The sequence below is a fragment of the Bos grunniens genome, chromosome 6 (assembly GCF_055505025.1).
Source record: "Bos grunniens cultivar Pamir isolate PY7600 chromosome 6, Bosgru_T2T1.0, whole genome shotgun sequence".
Taxonomy (NCBI): domain Eukaryota; kingdom Metazoa; phylum Chordata; class Mammalia; order Artiodactyla; family Bovidae; genus Bos; species Bos grunniens.
In genome coordinates this window covers 20,930,421-20,956,051 of record NC_141170.1, presented here as the reverse complement: position 1 = coordinate 20,956,051, position 25,631 = coordinate 20,930,421, and the positions used below count along the sequence as shown (strand labels likewise).

Below are 25,631 nucleotides of genomic sequence, written 5' to 3'. Positions count from 1 at the left end.
TACAAACTCCTTTGGAAATCCTCTAGCCTGCCTGAATAGGTTTTTCCGACCACATGTGATTGTTCAGAGCCTCCCAACTGTGAGAGGCAGGAGATGTTCTAAACTGTCTAAACACAGATTCCTTTGAGTAGTTAAAAGATTGATTAGAAATTGTATTGGTGAAGGGTTTTTCACTTATTGGGCCAATGTTTGCTGCTAAGTCTCCATACTCCTTACCTACTGTGTCCTTGGCAGTGTATTGATTGATATAATGGGTGTATAGAAAGGTAAGTAGTAGCTCAATGTTTGTAACCTTGGACCCTTGAGTTAATTCTTTTCTTGATTGAGCCCACCTCACCTTTGCCCTATAGGAATGCAGCTTTGTCCATTGCTTTTTTGGAGGCTGGTGCCTGACTTTGGAATAATCACCTTTAGAGAAAGATAAGTTTCTTAAAATGTTAACAGGCCTCCTGGCCAGAAGATGATGTAATTCACCTGAACTTTTGCATATGATAAGTTTGAAAGCCTGGCTTCGATTAGGACCAGGAACTGCTGTCCCTGCATGATTCCACCCCTTCCCCCATTATCCTCTATGCACAACTTAAGGTATAAAAACTACTTTGGAAAATAAACTGCGGGCCTTGTTCACTAAAACTTGGTCTCCCTATGTCGCTCTCTCTCCCAAATTCTGGCTGAGTCTCCATCTGGAGCGCGGAACCCGCCATGCTTACTAATTATGCCTGGGCTTCTAAGATCCGACCGGGGAGGCCTCAGTGTCTCCTCTCCTTCGGGAGAACGGAAGGATGCCTGCGGCCTACGTAAGTGGTGCAAACTTCTTGTCTTGAAGTTTTATTGGTCTCCCGCATAAACCAAGCTACTCAGCCTCTTTTCTCCACTGAATTTCCTACTGAGCTATCCTCATCCTATTACTCTTTATATCTTTGATAAAATATTTAAATAAATAGGTCGCCAACGCCATCCCCGCTTCGAATACCCTGGATCAGCCGGGGCTGGTCCCCGGCACCCATGCATAGCGCAGCATCTGCTGCAATTTAGCATCCAATAAATAATTGTTGCTTTAAAGAATGAATGAATGTATTCAGTGATTTCCCCCATTACTTAAAATTCAAAGTGAAAGACCAACTCGGCGCTCTGATGCAGCCCCTGATAAACTCTGATTTTAAGGACATCATCAATAAAGCCTCCACTGATCAAGCTCCAGCACTAAATTCTCTCTGGTGCTCACTTCCCAATGTAAACACCCAACTGTGCTGAGCAAGAGAGATAAACAACCCATTTGAGATGGGATCAACCAAGGCAAAGGCAATACTTTCAAAACTACATACAAATTCATTGAGGTCAAATGAATAGTCCTTTAGACTCGAAGCAAGAAAAATACTACACATAGTAAGAGCTGGTATTGTTAGGAATCGACCATGTGCCAGGTAATAGGACAGGCACATCATTTTCAAAGTTTATTTAACTTTACATGTTAGAAATTGTCATCCTCACTTTACAGATTTTAAAAGTAAGCTTTAGAGAAGTGTTTTGACCCATGTTTAGAATAAGCGTTGACTCACTTATTCAAGAGGTTAAAAAGCATGCACTTTGCAGCCAGGCTGTCTAGGTTTAAATTCCTAGATGGGTGTCTTAGTCCATTCAAGCTGCTATAACAAAATGTCATAGACTGGGTGGCTTCTAAACAGCAGACGTTTTTTTCTCACAGTTCTGGAGGCTGGAAGCCCGAGATCAGGGTACCAGTGTGCTCAGGTGAGGGCTGCAGACTTCCCACTGTGTCTTTACATGGTAGAAGGGTCTCTTTTTAAAAAGCATTAATTCCACTCATGAGAGCCCCGCCCTCAGGGACTTGAGCACCTCCCAAAGGCCCCACCTCCTAATAACATCCCCTTTGGAGGCTAGGATTTCAATTTGGAGGGAGGAGGCAGACATTCAGACTATAGCCCTGAGGAAACACAGCGTAACACACTTGTCTCAGTTTCCTCATCTACAAAACGGAGCTAGTAAGTGTGCCAGTCTCTCATGGCCAAATGCATCTTTCTGTAACCAGTTTATGATGTTAAGGTGGGACTCTGCAGAACACATCCCTGTTCAGTCAGCTGGTTTCTTTTTAGCTCTATCGGTAGGGGGCGCTAGCAAAGGCTACAGAGATGAAGGAGCAAGAAGGAACTCACCCTTTTCTCCTGACTGTGGAACCACTGAAACCCGTTTGTAGGGTTCTTGTAGAATCAGCCTCAGAGCCTGCTGCCAGCACCCTCTCCTCAGAGGCCTGCATTTCAGCTCTGTGTGGACCTTCCTCTAAGCACGTGAGAAGTATTAGTAATCCCCACTCTCTCCTTTGTTCCCTCAGCCCTGGGGGTGGTAGCTGCTTCCTATACCTTAAAGCAGGGGTCCCCAAGTCCTGGACCAGGGACTGGTACTGCTCTGTGGTCTGTTAGGAGCCAGGCTGCAGAGCAGGAGGTGAGCAGCAGGCAAGTGAGTGAAGCTCATGTGTATTTACACCTGGTCTCCATCACTCACATTTCCACCTGAACAGTGATGGCATTAGATTCTCATTGGAGTGTGAGCCAATGAGAATCTGTGAACTGCACATGCGAAGGATCTGAGCACCTCGGGTGTCACTATCTCCCATCACCCCCAGATGGGACCATCGAGTCACAGGAAAACAAGCTTGGGTCTCCCACTGATTGTGCATTATGGCAAGTTATACAATTATTTCCTTATATATCACAATGTAATAATAATATGTACATAACATACACAATGAATGTAATGCCCTCAAATCATCCCGAAACCATCCCCCTCACCTCAACCCACAGAAAAACTGTCTTCCATGAAACCAGTCCCTAGTGTCAAAAAGGTTGAGGGACAACGCCCTTAGAGTTCTCTTTTCATTCTTTCCATTACCTAGTTGACAACTTTATAACAGATTAACAGTTCTTCACATCAAATTCTCTCTGTTCAAATTATTGGTGTGATTTACTCTCCTGACCAACCCTGAGGGACACAAGAACACCCACCTAGCGTATTAAACGAATTGGTCCTTGTAAAGTGCTCATACCTATCTGGAGCACAGGACTGGCCATATCGAGGTCAGCTATCACTTTCTGGAAAGTGTTGAACCTGGGTTAGAGCCCAGGTCTGCCCATCTTCTTTCCAGTCAACATGATGTTTCTCTACTAAATAAAGCTACAATCTGCTCAGGCACTGGCCTTGGTGCTTTCCTGGAAGTCACCTCTTTTAATATGCTTAAACACCTCTCAGGTGTTTCTTTCCTCTAACAACTGACATCAAGAAAGGTCCTCTGAGCTAAGATATCCATTATCCTGAGAGGTTTGGCAGGTTATCCAAACAGTGCAAATGTCTACACTAGAAGAATAATTTTTTAGCACAAACTTTTCCAAATCCTAATACACCTATTACATCACTGGCCTGTGTGTCACTGGCAGTGAGCATAATTTAAACACAATGTGTGTGCATTCAAGGATTAAAATTTTGGAATTTCAAATTTTCCATTGTTTTGTACATTGAAAACATCAATGATATATTGTATAATTTAAAAAATCATGGTGAACCTACTTTGTGCTAGGCACTGGGTTATCAGTATTTTCACATATATTATCTCATTTTATTGTTAAAATATACTATGTTAAGAGATACAATCGTCTTCACACAAATATGTCCAAGGTCACATAAGTAGTAAAGTGACAGACTCAGGAACTGAACCCAATTATTTCTGACTCTGAGCTCATGATTTAGCCAATTCAACACAGGTCAGAGGCGAGGGTCATTCTGCATAGCACATGCTGAGAGAACGAAGTTTAGTAAAAATATGGATGGAGACAGGAACAAATTCCTTCACTGTGAAGGGCTAAGAAAATATAAGAGCTGAACCTGGGAGTGTACCTTCTGACCTTGCTTTCAGAATTGCTTCAGAATTGTTTGTGAGCCATGGAAAATTCTGAGCTTCTGTCACTGGGTATCTAGATTACCTCTCATGCCATTTCATTTCAAGGACCTCTCTCCACTTTCAGTTTTGCTATTATGGAGGCAAAGTAAATGAAAATCAAAAACACTTTGTTTCTGGGTATACCCCTGCCTTCCAAAATCAAGTTACTCTTTACAGGAAAAATATATATAAGCGCTCAGCAAAATAATCGTTTTTGAAAGGAACAATGCAGAGGACAAAACATACCTTTTGCTTGGTGCTTGCTTTCAGGCCAACTCGGGAGTGACTTGTGGACTAGAGGAAAAAAGAGAACGAAATTTATAAAGAACACAATATAATGGTAGAACTGATTCTGAAGCCACTTCTAGAAGGTATACATTTTCAGTTAAAATCCTCTCCCCTGACCTTTCTTCACAGCCTCTAAAATCTAAGAATAGAAGTCAAGCAACGATTCCAGTGTGGAGTTTCGCATATTGAATGGAAGACTGTTTAAGTCCTGGAGCTGAGACGGCAAAGATGCACCCACACTTTGTCAATGCCCGCCTCATACGTACCAACTCCGCATCTCTCCTAGAGGACGCGGCAGAAACTGAAAACTGCAGCATGTGAGGAAATACTTCCAGGTATAATAAGGCAAATCAAAAGGAGGGGAAATGAATAAAAGAGGAGGAAAGGAAAAATGAAGGAGAAAAGAGAAAAAAAAAAGGCTCTATAAATATTAGAAAAAGATACACCAGAGGCAGAATGAAGAGAAGGGGACATTTATGGCAAGATTTCCAAGAGCATTTCAATAGGACAGATTCTAATCTCTGCTAATTTCAATGAATTCTAAGTAGATGGAAACAAAGCTCTCAAAAAAATTAATTCTTTTAATTTTCCAGCTTGTTCATGATTATCTAATCTTATTTGCAGTTAGAAAGGTAAAACAACCATTGATCAAGAATATTTTGGTAGAGAATTTTCCAAGCTTACTATATTTAGCATTCAGATAATGAATACATTGGACTTCTCAGGTGGCATTAGTGGTAAAGAACCCACCTGCCAATGCATGAGACATGAGACTCGGGTTACATCCCTGGGTCAGGAAGATCCCCTTGAGTAGGAAATGGCAACCCACTCCAGTATTCTTCCTGGAGAATCCCATGGACAGAGGAGCATGGCGGGCTACAGTCTATGGGGTTGTAAACAGTCAGACACAACTGAGTGCACACAGACACACACACACACACACACACACACACACACCGTCACCAGAAAAATCATAAACTCTTGGTAAGCTATCGAGATCACAGTAACGGATACAAGTTTTCCAAAATTCTAATTTTCACTTGAAAGCTTTGAATTTTATTATGAGCAACAAATCCTGTCAGTTGCTTTTCTTTTAAGTGACAGGCTCACTTGACTTATTTTTGTGAACATGTCTGCCAGCTGCGTGAGTCTGAATAAGCATAGTTCACCTATCACTTATCCTTTGAAGATAAAATGGTGTTTTATGAAAACAGAGGCAAGTTTGGCTCACAATTCAATCACAGACGTGCTTTTCTTCCAAACAGTCACTGAATGTTTATATGCAGTAGAAATGCTTTATGCACGCATCCCATTATGTCACATAAAATACTAAGATGATACTAAAATTTCAAAGGTTGAAATTTAGTCAACCTAATAATTTTTCCTACTTCATCAAGGGTATTTTTAAGTGAAACTGGTATTTTATTTCCTGCAATACAGATGCACAATGGTGAAATTATAATGACTACCTGTACAGCTTGGTGCTACTGCCTTAACCCACGCTAAAGTATCAATGGCTTCAGCTACCATGGCTCTTGCACAATCAGTGCAGATGTTACTCAGTAAAAAAGAAGCAAAGAAAGAGTTTTGGCTTCTCAGATTTCCTTTGAGAACTGCCACTCTTGGTCATTTAAAGCACTTAAGCCAGTGGTAATTAGACTCTCAAAGTAACTAGACATTTAAAAAAATGGAACTTAGCAGGAACAAAACCAATGAAGAGCAAGGGGTCATTGTCCCTACCTCCTTCCTGCTGCCTTAGAAGAGAGACCAAGAGGCCAATCAGGAGTATACTTCCTTCTGTTATGAGCTGGATTGTTTCCCCCCAGGATTAATATGCTGAATTCCTAACTCCCAACACCTTAGAATGTGACCATATTTCGAGGTAGGTCCTATGAAGAGGTATATAAGGTAAAACGAGGTTCTATGAGTAGGTCTAACCCAATAACAGAATGAAAAGGGAAAAGAGATATGACACCGGAAGATGGAGCCCCCCAGGTTGGTAGGTGTCCAACCTACCAGGTTGGGCCTGGTACCAACCTGCTACCAGGGAAGAGCAGAGAAATAGCTCCAGAAAGCAAGCTGGGCCAATGTGGAAATGATACTCAGCTGTGGATGTGTCTGGTGGTGAAGGTAAAGTCCAAAGACAGCCAGGAGATCACACCAGTCAATCCTAAAGGTAACCAACCCTGAATATTCATCAAGGATGATGCTGAAGCTGAAGCTCCAATACTTTGCCCACCTGATGTGAAGAGCCGACTCACTGGAAAAGACACTGATGCTGGGAAAGACAGAGGACAGGAGGAGAAGGGGACGACGGAGGATGAGATGGTTGGATGGCATCACAGACTCAATGGACATGAGCTTAAGCAAACTCCAGGAGATGGTGAAGGACAGAGGAGCCTGGAGTGCGGCAGTTCACGGGGTTGCAAGGAGTCAGACACAACTTAGCGACTGAACAGTGAAAAACAACCCAATATGCCTGGCACGCTTATAAGAGGAAGAGATTAAGACACAGACAACACACATGCATAGAGGATAAACAAAGTGAAGACAAAGAAGACACCATCTGTAAGCCAAAGAAAGAGATCTCACGAGAAACCAATTCTGCTGACACTTTGTTCTTGGGTTTCCAGCCTCCAGAGATGTAAGAAAATAAATTTCAGTTGTCTAAACCACCCAGTCTGTGGTATTTTGCTCGGTAACCCTAGCAAACTGATATTACATAGACCCTAACAACTAACACTCAAAAAAGATGTCCTTTTCATTATAGGGCACTGGAATGCAAAAGTGGAAAGTCAAGAAACACCTGGAGTAACAGGCAAATTTGGCCTTGGAATACGGAATGAAGCAGGGCAAAGACTGATAGAGTTTTTCCAAGAAAATGCACTGGTCATAGCAAACACCCTCTTCCAACAACACAAGAGAAGACTCTACACATGGACATCACCAGATGGTCAACACCGAAATCAGATTGATTCTATTCTTTGCAGCCAAAGATGGAGAAGCTCTATACAGTCAACAAAAACAAGACTGGGAGCTCACTGTGGCTCAGATCATGAACTCCTTATTACCAAATTCAGACTTAAATGGAAGAAAGTAGGGAAAACCACTAGACCATTCAGGTATGACCTAAATCAAATCCCTTATGATTATACAGTGGAAGTGAGAAATAGACTTAAGGGCCTAGATCTGATAGATAGAGTGCCTGATGAACTATGGAATGAGGTTCGGGACATTGTATAAGAGACAGGGATCAAGACCATCCCCATGGAAAAGAAATGCAAAAAAGCAAAATGGCTGTCTGGGGAGGCCTTACAAATAGCTGTGAAAAGAAGAGGAGCAAAAAGCAAAGGAGAAAATAAAGATATAAGCATCTGAAAGCAGAATTCCAGAGAATAGCAAGAAGAGAGAAGAAAGCCTTCCTCAGTGATCAATGCAAATAAATAGAGGAAAACAACAGAATGGGAAAGACTAGAGATCTCTTCAAAAAAATTAGAGATACCAAGGGAACATTTCATGCAAAGATGGGCTCGATAAAGGACAGAAATGGTATGGACCTAACAGAAGCAGAAGATATTAAGAAGAGGTGGCAAGAATACACAGAAGAACTATACAAAAAACATCTTCATGACCCAGATAATCACGATGGTGTGATCACTGACCTAGAGCCAGACATCCTGGAATGTGAAGTCAAGTGGGCCTTAGTAAGCATCACTACAAACAAAGCTAGTGGAGGTGATGGAATTCCAGTTGAACTATTCCAAATCCTGAAAGATGATGCTGTGAAAATGCTGCACTCAATATGCCAGCAAATTTGGAAAACTCAGCGGTGACCACAGGACTGGAAAAGGTCAGTTTTCATTCCAATCCCAAAGAAAGGCAATGCCAAAGAATGCTCAAACTACCGCACAATTGCACTCATCTCACATGCTAGTAATGCTCAAAATTCTCCAAGCCAGGCTTCAGCAATACATGAACCGTGAACTTCCTGATGTTCAAGCTGGTTTTAGAAGAGGCAGAGGAACCAGAGATCAAATTGCCAACATCCGCTGGATCATCAAAAAAGCAAGAGAGTTCCAGAAAAACATCTATTTCTGCTTTATTGACTATGCCAAAGCCTTTGACTGTGTGGATCACAATAAATTCTGAAAGAGATGGGAATACCAGACCACCTGACCTGCCTCTTGAGAAATCTGCATGCAGGTCAGGAAGCAACAGTTAGAACTGGACATGGAACAACAGACTGGTTCCAAATAGGAAAAGGAGTACATCAAGGCTGTATATTATCACCCTGCTTATTTAACTTATATGCAGAGTACATCATGAGAAATGCTGGACTGGAAGAAACACAAGCTGGAATCAAGATTGCCAGGAGAAATATCAATAACCTCAGACATTCAGATGACACCACCCTTATGGCAGAAAGTGAAGAGGAACTCAAAAGCCTCTTGATGAAAGTGAAAGAGGAGAGTGAAAAAGTTGGCTTAAAGCTCAACATTCAGAAAACGAAGATCATGGCATCCGGTCCCATCACTACATGGGAAATAGATGGGGAAACAGTGGAAACAGTGTCAGACTTTATTTTTTGGGGCTCCAAAATCACTGCAGATGGTGACTGCAGCCATGAAATTAAAAGACGCTTACTCCTTGGAAGGAAAGTATGACCAACTTAGATAGCATATTGAAAAGCAGAGACATTATTTTGCCAACAAAGGTTCGTCTAGTCAAGGCTACGGTTTTTCCTGTGGTCATGTATGGATGTGAGAGTTGGACTGTGAAGAAGGCTGAGCACTGAAGAATCGATGCTTTTGAACTGTGGTGTTGGAGAAGACTCTTGAGAGTCCCTTGGACTGCAAGGAGATCCACAAGTCCATTCTGAAGGAGATCAGCCCTGGGATTTCTTTGGAAGGAATGATGCTAAAGCTGAAACTCCAGTACTTTGGCCACCTCATGCAAAGAGTTGACTCATTGGAAAAGACTCTGATGCTGGGAGGGATTGGGGGCAGGAGGAGAAGGGGACGACAGAGGATGAGATGGCTGGATGGCATCACTGACTCGATGGACATGAGTCTGAGTGAACTCCCGGAGTTAGTGATGGACAGGGAGGCCTGGCGTGCTGCAATTCATAGGGTCGCAAAGAGTTGGACACGACTGAGCGACTGAACTGAACTGAACAAATCTACCCTAAGAAAGTCCAGAATCCAAAAATGGAGGTCCAGCAAAACCAAGTCCTGAATCAAAAGGGACCTTTATCGTTATCCTCACATTCCTCGTCAACCACAAACACCCTAAGGAAGAATGTCTGGACCAGTGGTTCTCAAACTTTAGAGTTCACAAAGATCATTGAGGGGGCTCTTAACTATGCAATTTGCTGAAATCCAACTCCAGAAATTTCAGGTCAGGAGGTCTGGAGTGGCTCCCAGTAATGTGCACATTAACAAGCAGCTAAGGAAATTCAAATAGATACATGGACCACTTGCCTGCCAAGGATGGTGGTAACTTGGGGTGAGAAGTCGGAAAATATGGAAAATGGTGTTAAATCCCTCTCCCTCTCTCTTTCTTTTTGAAGAATACAAATAAATGAACCTCTTTCCCTTTCTCTTTTAAATGTCTGATGTAAAAATTCTTAATTTGATTGCACCAGTGGGTGGGCCAGGATAATTGAAACAAGCTGAATGTTGGTAAATTATTCAAACTAGTCCAAAAGCAGATCTACAACAACTCTTTAACCTCTCCAGTTTAGAAACATAAGCACAAAAATCTGTGTTTATTTATATTTTTAGAAATGTGGTTGGGTTTCCGTATTATCGTAAATGCCATAAACATCCTTGAATGTGGCCTTTGTACTGAACTCAAAGTCATAATAGCAGATATGACCCAAAGCACAAGACTTCCATTTATAAAAGGGAGAAAAAGCTGTGATGGTTAATTTTATGTCAATTTGACTGGGCCAAGGGATGCCCGGATAGCTGGTAAAACATCATTTCTGGGTATGTCTATGAGAATGTTTCTGGAAGAGATTATTAGCACTTGATTCAACAGACTAAGAAACGAGATCCATTCTCATCAGTATGAGTGGGCACCATCCTACCCACTGGAGCCTCAGATGGGCCCAAAGGCTAAGGAAAAGCAAATTCCCTATCTTCTTGAGCTGGGATGCTCATCTCCTCTTGCTCTTGAGGAATTAAGTACGTGTGTATATGTAGATACATATATCTATATATACAGATATAATTTTTAATATATACATACATATTTCCTACTGGTTCTGTTTGTCTGGAGAACACTGACTAATACAAAAGCCCATCCAGTTCCAGAGAAATAACATTTTAATTTGACATTAGATGAGTTCTTCAATCTCTCTTGGTAAATGTCTTATCTAGGCAGAATGGAGGTTGGGCCTGATAAAGTATCACCTACATGGTACAGATCATGCCATACATTCAGTCCCCACTTAAAAACTTCTGACCTTCTAAAAATTTCTTTCTTTAGTTAGGTGTTGAGGACTTGGAGCTTATTTTCCCCTTAGAAGTAATTTTATAGGCTATAACACAAAGGCCTGTTTAACCTCTGATATAATCGAAATGCTCTGCAAGTACAATAAAAAAAAATTGTATTCTATGGGTCAGGAAGATCCCCTGGAGTAGAAAATGGCAATCCATGCTAGTATTCTTGCTTGGAAAATCCCATGAAGAGAGGAGCCTGGCAGGCTAAAGTCCATAGGGTTGCAGAGATGGACATGACTAAAGCGATTTAGCACATGCAGGCACTGTACTATTTATATGAGAATAAATGCTGAAGGAAGAATTTAGAACAGTCTAGGGAGAAGGCAATGGCACCCCACTCCAGTACTCTTGCCTGGAAAATCCCATGGACGGAGGAGCCTAGTGGGCTGCAGTCCATGGGGTCGCTAAGAGTTGGACACGACTGAGCGACTTCAGTTTCACTTTTCACTTTCATGCATTGGAGAAGGAAATGGCAACCCACTCCAGTGTTCTTGCCTGGAGAATCTCAGAGACGGGGGAGCCTGGTGGGCTGCCGTCTCTGGGGTCGCACGGAGTCGGACACAACTGAAGCGACTTAGCAGCAGCAGCGGTAGGATGAGGAAGGTTATTACCTAACTGGCAACACATCTGCAACACACACACACAAATCAGGTGTACGAATCAGGGGACACCTGCACTGTATTTTATTATAGTCTTCAAGACATTTAAATAAAAGTAGCCTACCCATCAGAGAAGGCAATGGCAACCCATTCCATCACTCTTGCCTTGAAAATCCCATGGACGGAGGAGCCTGGTAGGCTGCAGTCCAGGGGGTGGCGAAGAGTCAGACATGACTGAGCAACTTCACTTTCACTTTTCACTTTCATGCATTGGAGAAGGAAATGGCAACCCACTCCAGTGTTCTTGCCTGGAGAATCCCAGGGACGGGGGAGCCTGGTGGGCTGCCGTCTATGGGTCGCACAGAGCAGATATGACTGAATCGACTTAGCAGCAGCAGCAGGTGAAGAAAACATAAAAGAAACCCATGATTTTCTTCTATAGTTAAATGACACCAAGCTGTCCTGGGATTCTGACTTGAACTCTTATAAGTCAGTGTTCATTAAACCTGTGGGTTCTGTAAGTTACTCCAAAGTTGAAAACATCAAGAGGTGAATCTGATTGTGTTTTCCAGACCTGCTTAGGAAAATGGGCATTCTGACATCTAAGTCTGCAGCTGTGATCGAGTATATAACACGCAGGGCTTGATTAGAAACCAGAAGGGAATTGAAGTGACCTCCCAGTACATACCACCCCCGTGGCCCACCAGTGATCCTGTCCGCCTCAGAAAAGGGCCTCTTTTCTCTGCTACTTTTAGCAGAATTAGGACATGTTTCAGTTTTCTCTACCAACATGAAGAATTCAATTTAAACCCCAGGAAGATACTGACAAGGGAGGATTCTTGAACATGGGCTCTGGTCTGAGTTCCCTTTATTGGAGCTGCAGGCTAATTTTACAGGCTCAATCTGCAAATGGGGTGATTAGCAACTCAATAAGTCACGTGAGTACTAGCTGACTCTCTTAGCAGGCTGTACCCAGAAGTGTCACCCCATGTTCAGAGGCTGGAACAAGGGACACCTCTGAGCTGATGTGACATAAGAAAGCCTTCCACTTCATGTCCTTGTCTGTGCCTGCCTTCCAGAATACAAAAGAAGAGATGGCTGAAACGGAAAGGTTGGAGACACAAGAGCGTCTGGCACTTGCTGATTTGTCAGGTGATAACCATGCAGTCAAGACTGCACAGTACTGAAAGAAGATATTGCCTTGCCCTGTACATTGTCTTTTAATCTAGTTATCTTTGGAAGAAATCAGACAGACAGCTGAATTCAAAAGGCCTATGACGTTCCGAACTGCAGTTCTTCATAACGTGGGACCACCACCTCCTTAACTCAGGAAGAGGGGAAATTTCTGACTCTTCAACAGAAAACTGAGGCATCTTTCCTTTCTGGTATAAATAACTGGGACAAAATTCCTCTCTGGTCACTGAGCTGCTGTCAGGTCCTTCTAGAGTCCCTGTCTCTGGTTTGATTCTCTTCCCACACTTTGGGTCACTGGACAGCTACGGGCTCAGCCCCATCTGTGGACCTCACCCCTGTAGTGGTGAGTCAGCATCAGTTGCTGCTGGACATCTGTCTGTCTGTCTCTGTGATAACAGTGCCTTATCACCGTAGCGATGGGGCTCTCAACAGGAGACAGAGGGCACCCTAAAGAGAGTTGCACAGAGATGTAGATAGGATCAACGGAAACCAGTAATAAGAGTGGGGACGCACCCCGGCTAACATCAGTGGTTAGTAATTATCACCACTGACCGCAGGGCGAGCTGTATCCTACAGGAGGTCACCACAGGGAGCACTGCGGCTTCCACAGGGCAACCCAGCTGGCAAAAAGGCAGAGAAGCCCACCCCCCCTCCCAGCAGCTGTCACAAAACCAGGTGGAAGCCAGAGGACAGGGGACTCAGCATCTGTAGAGGCTAGCCTCCTCTTAACATCTTGAGCATCAGCACTTCAGCCCTTCTTAAGGAAATGCCACCTTCCCGTGCCTTTTCCCTTGGTCATAAATAAGTATTTCGTGGTGAGACTACGCATGTGTCCATTCTTCAAAGTTCTGCATCAATGTTCAATGTGCGTCAGTTTGAACTCATGGTTGCCTGTTTTAGTCAGTGGGTATCAGCCTCCAGCGGGTTCCCAAGTAGCTCAGTGGTTAAAAAAAAAAAAAAAAAAATCCACCTACCAATGCAGGAGACACAGGTTCCATCCTGGGGTTGGGAAAAACCCCTGGAGGAGGAAATGGCAACCCACTCCAGTATTCCTGCCTGGAGAATTCCATGGACAGAGGAGCCTGGCGGGCTACAGTCCATGGGATCACAAAGAGTCAGACACAACTGAGCGACTGAGCATGTGTGCTATTTATATTAAAGCTCAAATGGTCCCAGAGGCGGCCAGCGGGGCCCTTCAAACTGCTTCTGAGTCCTTTGGACACACCCTTCTCATGCTCTGCGCGCTTTCTCACTTTCATGTACAAAATGCTGCAGGCTCAGCTTGCGCCTTCCTCACCCCCATTCTTCAATCAGCCATTTCTCCAAGACCCCTGGCTCCTTTCAGTGGAGAATGGTATTTAGAAGCCATAGAATATATACATTTAAAAAGCAATACCTACTGCAGAGACACATATTTATATTTATACATCTCTTTCCATCTGTCAGTCCATCCATCTCCCTGCCCATCCGCAGCAAGAAAGTCACGAATTCCCACCAATGTCTCCAAATCCACTGCCATAGAGTTGATCTTACTTTTTTCCCTTTCCATATTTGTAACACATTTCTCTCTTGCCCTGCCTGGGCCCAGACCCCTTCCTGGTGCTGACTCTCCCCCACAGGGAGAGCCTCCTCAGGGGCTGACACCTCACTCTGGGCCACCTACACCCACAGACACCCTCCTCACCCACCTGGGCCCCACCACTCCGAGCCTGACCATTCTCCATCTGGACGTCCTCCTCACCCCACCTGACCTCCAGCACCTGCACGGGGTGGACGCCGCCTCCCCCCACAGAGGCTTTGACACCACACACTGATCAGCCCTCCTGCTGGATGCTCTTGTTAACCCCCTTGGACTCTAACATGCTGCACAGACCACTGTCCCTCTGGGATGCCCTCCTCACCCCCACTGGGTACAACACCCTAATCTGTGCCACCTTGGCTTCCCACCCCTGCCCGCAGTGAAGTCTCCTGCTTACTCGGTCTCAATTAATGGTTTTTGAGTGGAATGGCTCAGCAACGGAAAGGAAAAGACGGGAAGAAGAAAAGAAACAGAAAAACGAAGAACTCGATTATTAACTTGATAGAATATAAGCCAAAGGGCATTCGTGGCCATGTTATCCCATCACAAAGAACTGCCTAAGAAAAATGCCAATACAGGGATAGGATACAAGGGCTGCCAAGAGACAGATTTCCAATATCATGGGAACATCTGGGTCCAGCCATGCCTGAAGCCAGATATACGACCAGATTTTCACTATGTAAAGCAATAATTAAATTATGTGTTCAAGCTAGTTTCAATTGGGATTTATGTCACTAGCAACTGGCAAAGTCTTAATAAATAGCATTACCTTCATTTTTAATCTATTTTTTGTATTGTGGTATAATTCTACAATAACTGACTGGGGTTCTGCAATATATCTAATACTAAGTTTATTAGGTATCATAGTTCATTCATATAACTGGATTTTCCCCTTAATAATTTGACAATATACCCACCATACTGTGAATGATATTATATTACTGTCTTTCTACACTTTGAGCAGAACCCAGCCCCTAGCGTGTACTCCATGAATATTTGCTAACTTTGGGGTCATACCTTGTTCCTTAGGGCCTACTATGAACCAAAGTCATAGCCCTCAACCTGAAACTAGTATCTTGGGCCCTATTCCCTCAGAATGCTCATGGACATCCTAAAGAAAGCTGCCTGCCTGTACACTTAAACTGTCACATACTATTCTGATAATCATGGTGAAAAGTAACACCGTTGTATTCTTCTAAGTGCCATGGGCTTTTCATATAGTATGTCACTTAATTCTCACAACAAATCCTATGGTACAGGTACTATTCTTGTCAGTCCCATAGGGGAAAAAAAAGTTCAGAGAGATTACCTGATTCAGACAAAGGCACCCATCTAGTCAGGCTTCCCCGGAGGTTCAGCAGTAAAGAATCTGCCGTAATGCAAGAGCCACGGGTTCCATCCCTCAGTCAGGAAGATCCCCTGGAAGAGGGCATGGCAACACACTCCAGTATTCTTGCCTGGAGAACCCCATGGACAGGGGATTATGGAGGGGGCTACAGTCCATGGGGGTCACAAAGAGTCAGACACAACTGAGAGACTTAGCACACACACACGCACGCATCTAGTCAGCGTCTGTGGCAGGATTTGAACTCAGGTGGCTTGTCTTCAAAGCTGCCTTCCTTTTTTCCCTTTAGATCATCTCTGATTTCTTCTCAGTTTGTAAACTGAGTAACACAACATAAAATAAAACACAAAATATGCGTCACAAAATTTGCCATAGTAGCCATTTGTAAGTGTACAGTTCAGTAATGCTAAGTGCCTCCACACTGCTGTGCATCTGATCTCCTGAACTTTCTCATCTTGCAAAACTGAAGCGATAACCCCAGTAAATAACTCCTCCTTCCCCAATTCCCCAGCCCCTGGCAAGCACTACTATTCTACTTTCTCTATGAATTTGACTAATCTAGGAAACATATAAGTGGAATCGTACATATGCTGATTTGTGTGTGTGTGTGTGTGACTGGTTTATTTCACTCAGTATAATGTCCTCAAGGTCCATCCACAGTGTAGCGTATGTCAGGATTGCTCTCCTTTTTAAGGCTGAATAATACTGCATTCTATGTCTATACCACGCTTCGCCTATACACTCATCTGTTAATGGACGTTTGTGTTGCTTCTAACGGCTGCCCTTCCTAAGCATGACATGCGGTCACATCCCGAGTGCCCTGCTGTCTTCTCTCTGCATTCACACCTTCTTCCACGATTGCCCCATGACTGCCTGGGCACCGTGGTGTGCCTACCTGCCTGTTCTTTCTCCCCACTGCAGCTGGTGATTCACCTGGCTCACTGTTGGCAGCTGTCTGGCCCTGGGATGGAGGGTGGTAGTGGGAGGTGGGGTGGTGGGGGGACGGGCTTTAGTTCTAAGGGGCCGGTTTCTCCCCTGGTTGCCATGGTTCTCCCTCCATGCCAGCCTTAACAGGAACCTCGTCAGCTACAAACGGCAGGGTTTCTAAGGAGTGGCACTGGCTGGCATACAAATTACTTGGGCCATGAGTCCTTCCTATCTCTTTCAAACATTCCTCTCAGGCACGCTACTCACTGAAGCCGGGAAGCTCCTATTACTATTAATAACTCCACAGACAAGAAGGAAAGAAGCCGCCGTGCTCAAAAATAGAACAATGGTGAACGTGGTGCACAAACAAGGCCGAGACAAATGACTATAATGTATTCTGGATTCCTTTGTTTCATAAGCTAATTAATGTGCTGAAGTCTAATATTGAGCATTCTCTGACAACACAATGCCACAAAGAAAATACTAATAAAGACCAGTTATTTTCACACAATAAACTCCAAAGCAAGGGTTATGTCTGTCTTCTCTCTTGCTCTCTGAAGGCACAAAGCAAGCAGTTATTCATGAAACTGACAAAAATCCAGATGAAGGACTGCCTTTTTCAGCTTGCAGCTCTCTATTAGCTATTTCAGTCAGAAAAGGGGACACGAGCCGGAAAGGCCACTATTTTATTTAACACAACGAAAAAACAGATGAGGATTAAGATCACTTAAAGATTATGGGGAAATTCCTAAAAATATAAAAGTATCTTCACTTATAAATTGCAAGGAAGAGGGAGAAAAGAAGAAAGCGTTTAGAGAATAAAAGAAACTAAGTGAAGTGAAAGTGTAAATAACATTTAAAAGAAGATCACTTAAAGAGCATTAAGAAGTGTCCCAGGTGGCATAGTAGGAAAGAATCTGTCTGCCAATGCAGGAGATTTGGGTTGGATCCCTGGGTCAGAAAGATCTCCTGGAGGAGGAAATGGAAACCCACTCCAGTATTGTGGCCTAGAAAATTCCATGGGCAAGAAAGCCTGGTGGGCTTCGGTCCATGGGGTCGCAAAGAGTTGGACACGACTGAGCACACATGCAAAGAGCATTTAGAAATTTACCTCATCCATCAATATGTTTCCTGGTCATCCTACATCCTTGAAAGAGCTTTATCTTTTTGATTTCGAGGTCTCATCATCCCCTGCACCCCTTTCCCATAGAGCATGAAGACTAGCACAGATGAAGTGTCAGAAGTGATGCCTGATGGCCCGATGTTTTTTCCCCTGCTCTCTCCAAGCTTCAAAGGCAGTCAAAAGAGACACGCAGAGAACTCTCACAGCTCATCACAGTGAAGGTCTGCACATTCATGCAGACATCCAAATATCCCTACATTCTACAAGTAGTTACTGAACCCACTTTGTGGCAGATGCTCTTGGGGACATAGAGCTGGACAGTCAAGACAATAACTAGACATCTCTATGTGCTACAAAGTCATCACCAGTTCAGTTCAGTTCAATCGCTCAGTTGTGTCCAATTCTTTGTGACCCCATGAACTGCAGCAGGCCAGGCCTCCCTGTCCATCACCAACTCCCAGAGTCCACCCAAACCCATGTCCATTGAGTCGGTGATGCCTTCCAACCATCTCATCCTCCATCGTCCCCTTCTCCTCCTGCCCTCAATCTTTCCCAGCATCTGGGGCTTTTCAAATGAGTCAGCTCTTCACATCAGGTAGCCAAATATGGGACTTTCAGCTTCAACATCAGTCCTTCCAATGAACACCCAGGACTGATCTTTAGGATGGACTGGTTGGATCTCCTTGCAGTCCAAGGGACTCTCAAGAGTCTTCTCCAACACCACAGTTCAGAAGCATCAATTCTTTGCTGCTCAGCTTTCTTTATAGTCCAGCTCTCACATCCATACATGACCACAGGAAAAACCATAGCCTTGACTAGATGGACCTTTGTTGACAAAGTAATGTCTCTGCTTTTGAATATGCTATCTAGGTTGGTCATAACTTTCCTTCCAGGGAGTAAGCATCTTTTAATTTCATGGCTGCAATCACTATCTGCAGTGATTGTGGAGCCCAGAAAAATAAAGTCTGACACTGTTTCCACTGTTTCCCCATCTCTTAGCCATGAAGTGATGGGACTGGATGCCATGATCTTCGTTTTCTGAATGTTGAGCTCTAAGCCAACTTTTTCACTCTCCTTTTTCACTTTCATCAAGAGGCTTTTGAGTTCTTCTTCACTTTCTGCCATAAGGGTGGTCATCTGCCTATCTGAGGTTATTGATATTTCTCCCAGCAATCTTGATTCCAGCTTGTGCTTCTTCCAGCCCAGCATTTCTCATGATGTACTCTGCATATAAGTTAAATAAGCAGGGTGACAATATACAGCCTTGACGTACTCCTTTTCCTATTTGGAACCAATCTGTTGTTCCATGTTCAGTTCTAACTGTTGCTTCCTGACCTGCATATAGGTTTCTCAAGAAGCAGGTCAGGTGGTCTGGTATTCCCATCTCTTTCAGAATTTTCCATAGTTTATTGTGATCCACACAGTCAAAGGCTTTGGCATAGTCAATAAAGCAGAAATAGATGTTTTTCTGGAACTCTCTTGCCTTTTCGATGATCCAGCGGATGTTGGCAATTTGATCTCTGGTTCCTCTGCCTTTTCTAAAACCAGCTTGAACAACTGGAAGTTCATGTTTCTCGTATTGCTGAAGCCTGGCTTGGAGAATTTTAAGCAGCACTTTACTAGCGTGTGAGATGAGTACAATTGTGCAGTAGTTAGTCGTTCAGTCGTGTCCAATTCTTTGAGACTCTGTGAACGATATAGCCTGCCAGGCTCCTCTGTCCATGGAATTCTCCAGGCAAGATTACTGGAGTGGGTTGCTATTCCCTTCTCCATGGGATATTCCCAATCCAGGAATTGAACCCGGTCTCCTGCATTATAGGAAGATTCTTTACCATCTGAGACACCAGGATGAGTACAAAAATATTTTAACTACTATAATTTGTGTGCTTTAAGATCTGATAGGGATAGCCTTTCAAAAGGTACTTTTTCAGAATTTCCTTTGTAAATTTGGACTATTCTTTCAGATAAACTTTCTTTCCATCCCAATCAGATTTTAATTGCTACTGTAGTAAATCTATAAATCACTGCAAATTGGGGAAATCTTTACATGATCTAGTTTTGCCATCTGGGAAATATTTACTTTAATATCGTGGGCAATTATGCTTCTGAAAGTAAAAGTGTTAGTCACTCAGTTGTATCAGACTCTTTGCGACCCTATGGACTGTAGCCTGCCAGACTTTCAGTCCATAGAATTTTCCAGGCAATATTGGAGTAGATAGCCATTCCCTTCTCCAGAGGATCTTCCTGACCCAGGGATAGAACCCAGGTCTCCCACATTGTAGGCAGATTACCATCTGAGCCATGCTTCAGAAAGTCACCCTTCAATTCCACAACCCCTGATCACTGCCAGGCTGACCTGCCTCCATGAATAACACACTCAGCTGAATCCAGGAGCTAGAACACAGAGCCTCACCATGAGAAAGTCCCCTGAGTGTTCCCAATCATTAGTCAACATTTATTAAGGCACTTCCTAATATACAGTTAATATACAGTACAGTTCCTGCCCTCAAGAGTCTTATAATGTAGTTGAATGGGCATGTGAACAGTCCCAGAATGAAAATTAAGCATAAACGAGTAGTTAATATTAAATGTCAAATATGCAGTACCTACACGAAGTGGTAAAGTGACAAAGAGGGCTGAGCCCATTAGTTAGAAGAGGCAAGTGAGAACAGGAGTAGGGGACCTGGAGTGGCAGGGTCCTATTTAGACAGGGAAACTTTAGAGTCCAGCACCAGGAAAGACACACTGGCAACTTCAACAACTTCTAGATAAACAAAGGGGATGGGCTTGCTAGGCAGGGGTAACACCATGGACAAGAGCACAGTGGGAGGAATTAATGTGTATGGTGTCCCTGGAGAATAGTGAGCTGGCCAACTTCTCCATAAGGTTGTGAAGAAGAGGTGGGAAGGATAGGGCAGTTTCAAACTATAAAGAGCTCCTGGGACAATCTCATCTAAATTTTCTATTAGGGGCTCAGAACTGCGGGATTTGCAGTTATTGTTACAATTCAATTCCACAATCATATACTGAGCACCAAGACATCACAGGCATTGTGCACTCAAAAGTAAAAATAAGTAAGACATTCTCTCTAAACTCAAGGATCTCCTAGGCAAATAGTCAAACACATAAGCAAATGACTTCCAATCAATGTGGCAGGTATTATACAGAGAAATGCAACCTCCTAGAAAGGGAACAGAAAGCAGAGACATTACTTTGCCAACAAAGGTCCGTCTAGTCAAAGCTGTGGTTTTCCCAGTAGTCACACACGGATGTGAGAGTTGGACCCTAAAGAAGGCTGAGAGCCGAAGAATTGATGCTTTTGAACTGTGGTGTTGGAGAAGACTCTGAGAGTCCCTTGGACTGCAAGGAGATCCAACCAGTCAATCCTAAAGGAGATCAGTCCTGAATATTCATTAGAAGGGCTGGTGCTGAAGCTGAAACACCAATACTTTGGCCACCTGATGTGAAGAACTGACTCACTAGAAAAGACCCTGATGCTGGGGAAGATGGAAGGCGGGAGGAGAAGGAGACGACAGAGGATGAGATGGTTGGATGGCATCACTGACTCGATGGACATGAGTTTGAGCAGGTTCCGGGAGTTGGTGATGGACAGGGAGGCCTGGCATGCTGCAGTCCATGGGGTTGCAAAGAGTCAGACAGGACTGAGTGACTGAACTGAACTGAGAAAGAAAACACAAAGGGAGAAGGTGTGAGAGGGAGGGAGGTGGTGGTACTTGGGCTGAGTTCAGATGATGAACTGCCACTGATGGGTAAGCACTGGGAGGGGGGACAGGGATTCCAGAATGTGACGGAGAAAAGGTGTGAGAATGTGAGTGTGGGACTGCACACGGGTAAGTGTGTCTAAAAGGCAGATCTCAGGGGGCAGGAAGCGGGCAGGCAGGACCAGAGAAATAGGCATATGTTTATTATCCAAAGGAATCTGGACTTCACCCCATATGCAGTATAGTCATTGAAGACTTTTATATGGAAGGAATAACACAGCCAGGTTTGTTTTGGACAGAAAAGTCTGGCAGGATTAAAGAGGCCCAGAGAGGACTTAAGAGAGTTGGTTGGATTGTACCCATGTTGCTTTTGTTTGTTTGTTTTTGTTTACTTTTGGCCACACTGGGTCTCTGTTGCTACAGGTAGGCTTTCTCTAATTGCAGTGAGCAGGGGCCACTCTCAAGTTGTTATGCACAGGATTCTCATTGCAGTGGCTTCTCTTGTCGCAGAGCACAGGTTCTAAGTGTGCAGGCTCAGTAGTTTTGGCACAGGGGCTTAGCTACCCTGTGGCATGTGGAATCTTCCTGGACTGGGGATCGAACCTGTCTCCCCGGCATTGGCAGGTGGATTCTTAACCACTGGACCGGGGACATCTGCTTTTTTATTGCTAGCATTAGTAATGGAGGTTTCATTCTATAGTAAGTACCCTAAAGTAAAAGTGAAAGCGTTAGTCACTCAGTTGTGTCCGACTCTTTGCAGCCCCATGGACTATATCCCACCAGGCTCCTCTGTCCATGGAAATCTCCAGGCAAGAGTACTGGAATGGGTTACCATTTCCTTCTCCAGGGGATCTCCCCGACCCAGGGATCAAACCCAGGTCCCCTGCACTCCAGGCAGATTCTTTACCGTCTGAGCTATGAGTATAACATGAGTATCCTAATCTCAGTTCTTTTCCCAGCTCAGGCACAAAACAGATAAGCACTTCAGACATATCCTTTCTTTCTCCTCTGTGGTCCTCCGTTTCTGGCTGCAAAATGGAGAAGTTGTCTGAAATGATCCCTAAGCTCTAGATGGTGACAATTCTTCAGACCCTCTCACTTATCCTCAAGGAAAGGCTGAATACATAGAAGGGGAGGGTGGAGTTTCAATCAACAGTCTTTACCTTGATTTCCATGGAAGGTAAATGAATTTAAATGATCAAGCTATCAATTTTTTAAAAATAGTTTTTATCTTTATCAACATTCTTTGTTTGGTGAGATTTCTTTTTTCTACGCTGCTGTGCAGCTTATGGGATTTTAGTTCCCAACCAGGGATTGAACCTAGGCCCTCAGCAGTGAGAACACAGAGGCCTAGCCACTGGACCACCAGGAAATCCCCATGCTATCAAACTTATCTAAGATCTTCTTTTTATGTTTTATCTAAGTTATTGTTGTTCAGTCACTGAGTCGTGTCTTTGTGACCCCATGGACTGCAGCACACCAGCCTCTCCTGTCCCTACTACTTCCCAGAATTTGCTCAGACTCATGTCCATCAAGTTGATGATGCCATCCAACCATCTCATCCTCTGTTGCCTCTTCTCCTGCCCTCAATCTTTCCCATCATCAGGGTCTTTTTCAAGGAGTCAGCTCTTCGCATCAGGTGGCTGAAGTATTGGAGCTTCAGCCTCAGCATCGGTCCTTCCAATGAATATTCAGAGTTGATTGCCTTTAGGACTGACTGGTTGGATCTCCTTGCAGTCCAGGGGATTATCAGGAGTCATCTCCAGCACCACAGTTTGAAAGCATCAATTCTTTGGCGCTCAGCCTTCTTTATGGTCTAACTCTCACATCCATACATGACTACTGGAAAAACCATAGCTTGGCTATATGGACTGTTGTTGCAAAGTGATGTCTTTGCTTTTTAACACGCTTGTCTAGGTTTGTCATAGCTTTCCTTCCAAGAAGCAAACATCTTCTAATTTCATGGCTGCAGTCACCATCCTCAATGTGTTCAGAGCCCAAGAAAAGAAAATCGATTTCTGCTTCCACCTTTTCCCCTTCTATTTGCCATAAAGTGATGGGACTGGGTGCCATGGTTTTAGTTTTTTTAATATTGAGTTTAAAGCTGGCTTTTCCAATCTCCTCTTTGGCTTTTCTTTGGTATAACCAAATTGCCTGCATCACTACTCTTGCTCTTTGGGCCTATATTAAGTAAAATATGGGTTACTGGGACACACATACTGTGATACTGTTTATCTGATTGCTCAGATGGCCACCAAGTACTAAGGTGCAGGGTATTTTGAACAAAAGGAGGAGCCATAGCCCAGGTACAACACGTGAGATTTCATCATGCTACTTAGAACTGCATGTAATTTAAAACTTAAGAGTTGCTTATTTCTGGAATTTTCCATTTAATATTTTTGGACTGTGGATGACCATGGGTAACTGAAACTGCAGATAAGTGAGGACTATTGTAGATGCCTTGGGGTCCCTATGTCCCCCTTGTGGCCGTTCTTCAGCCTGAACAGAAGGATTGGTCATTTATATCTGAGGGTGTGATCAATCCAGGTCTTCACCAGTGTTTGAGGTATCACATCTGCATATCAAGCATCGGGTGGTTGTTTCTACCTCTGTAAGTATCAAGTTTTCCCACTGTTTTTGCTCAGTGATCCCCTGTTAGATCATTTGTTGACACAGAGCCCACCAAGATTGCTCATCAGAACAATGTGACACAAATGCTAAAAGAAGGACTGTGATCGCAGTTTGCAATCTGCTTCTCAATCAGAAGCCCAGAGTGCCCAGATTAAACAAAGAGATTACGTTCCAAAAGTGAAGAGCCCACAGAACCAGATATGAGGCTAATTAGCTCCAAATTTCCTTTGCTTCCTGGATCTTTTTGTGCTATTAAAGACCCAAGAGAAGTCTGTAAGGTGGTAAATACAACATTCTTGCTCTGTAATAGCATATGTCCCCCTCAAAAGGCCAACAGTATATCTCAGGCAGCCCTGTTCTGAACCACTGTCTGTCCAATCTGTTCCTTCCTCTTGGTCCCATTGTCTAACTCACATGCAAGTCTCTGAACCATGGCATCTAGGATTCTTACTTTCCTGGACTTTTTGTATATCAGTGAAGAGGTCTGAGAAAAGGAGAAAGCAAACAAAAATTTCCCTGAGAAATTATGATCTTAGTTCTCCTCTTGGGGCTCAGTTTTGTCCTTTCTCTTGGAATAGAAACTGCTATGTCAGAATGGGCTTGCAGTAACATTAGGGACAATCCTGCAAGCAGACAGGATTTACAAAAGTAAGAAGTGCCTGCTCACTTGTGGGTAGTAATCAGTAGACATATCTTCCACAAATATGAGACCGCTCATTAGTGGCTACACAGTGTTCTTTTGGCCAAAACACTATAGAGTTATCAAACAGTACTATAACATTTGGGGGCTTCCAAGGTGGTTCAAGGGCTTCCCTGGTGGCTCAGAGGTTAAAGTGTCTGCCTGCAATGCAGGAGACCTGGGTTCTATCCCTGAGTCAGAAAGATTCCCTGGAGAAGGAAATGGCAATCCACTCCAGCATTCTTGTGGGAAATCCCATGGACAGAGGAGCCTGGTGGGCTACAGTCCCCAGGGTTGCAAAAGACTTGGACACGACTCAGTGACTAAACAACAACAACAACTATAATATTTTGATGCCACTCGGGTAGAGTTTGGCATCCCATGATAAAATCTGTGATATTCAGATCATTAGGTATGTCCGAAGCAAAAAAAAAAGAAAACTGTCATACTTGTAAAATCTGTGAAAGGAAGACAGCTTCCAAAGGTATACCAATTTAATAAACCACAACTACCTGTCCAAGTAGTGAATATTTTTCAGAAAATGAAGTAATTTTCCCCTTGAGAATTCACTTAGATTTCTTTTTTTTTTTTTAGTTTTCTTTTTTCTTTTTTTTTAATTTAATTTTATTTAACTTTACAATATTGTACTGGTTTTGCCATATATCAAAATGAATCTGCCACAGGTATACATGTGTTCCCCATCCTGAACCCTCCTCCCTCCTCCCTCTCCATACCATCCCTCTGGGTCGTCCCAGTGCTCCAGCCCCAAGCATCCAGTATCGTGCATCGAACCTGGACTGGCGACTCGTTTCATATATGATATTATACATATTTCAATGCCATTCTCCCAAATCATCCCACCCTCTCCCTCTCCCACAGAGTCCAAAAGACTGTTCTATACATCAGTGTCTCTTTTGCTGTCTTGTATACAGGGTTATTGTCACCATCTTTCTAAATTCCATATATATGCGTTAGTATACTGTATTGGTGTTTTTCTTTCTGGCTTACTTCACTCTGTATAATAGGCTTCAGTTTCAATTAATTCTGGGCTTTTTGAAATATGTCAGGCAATGTATACATTGCAAAAATAAT

General features: G+C 43.5%; 1 protein-coding gene across 4 annotated transcripts in view; it reads right to left on the bottom strand.

The window, feature by feature from the left end:
* Positions 1-25,631, bottom strand: part of RASGEF1B (RasGEF domain family member 1B) — a 660,269-nt gene that overhangs the window by 499,980 nt on the left and 134,658 nt on the right. For all 4 annotated transcript variants that reach the window (XM_086405160.1, XM_086405157.1, XM_086405158.1 and 1 more), the window contains exon 2: positions 4,193-4,240. Coding sequence is in view for 3 of the 4 variants with exons in the window: in XM_086405157.1 (XP_086261283.1) it covers positions 4,193-4,240 (48 nt within the window). In the remaining variant the exon portion in view is untranslated. The remainder of the gene's footprint in view (positions 1-4,192; positions 4,241-25,631) is intronic.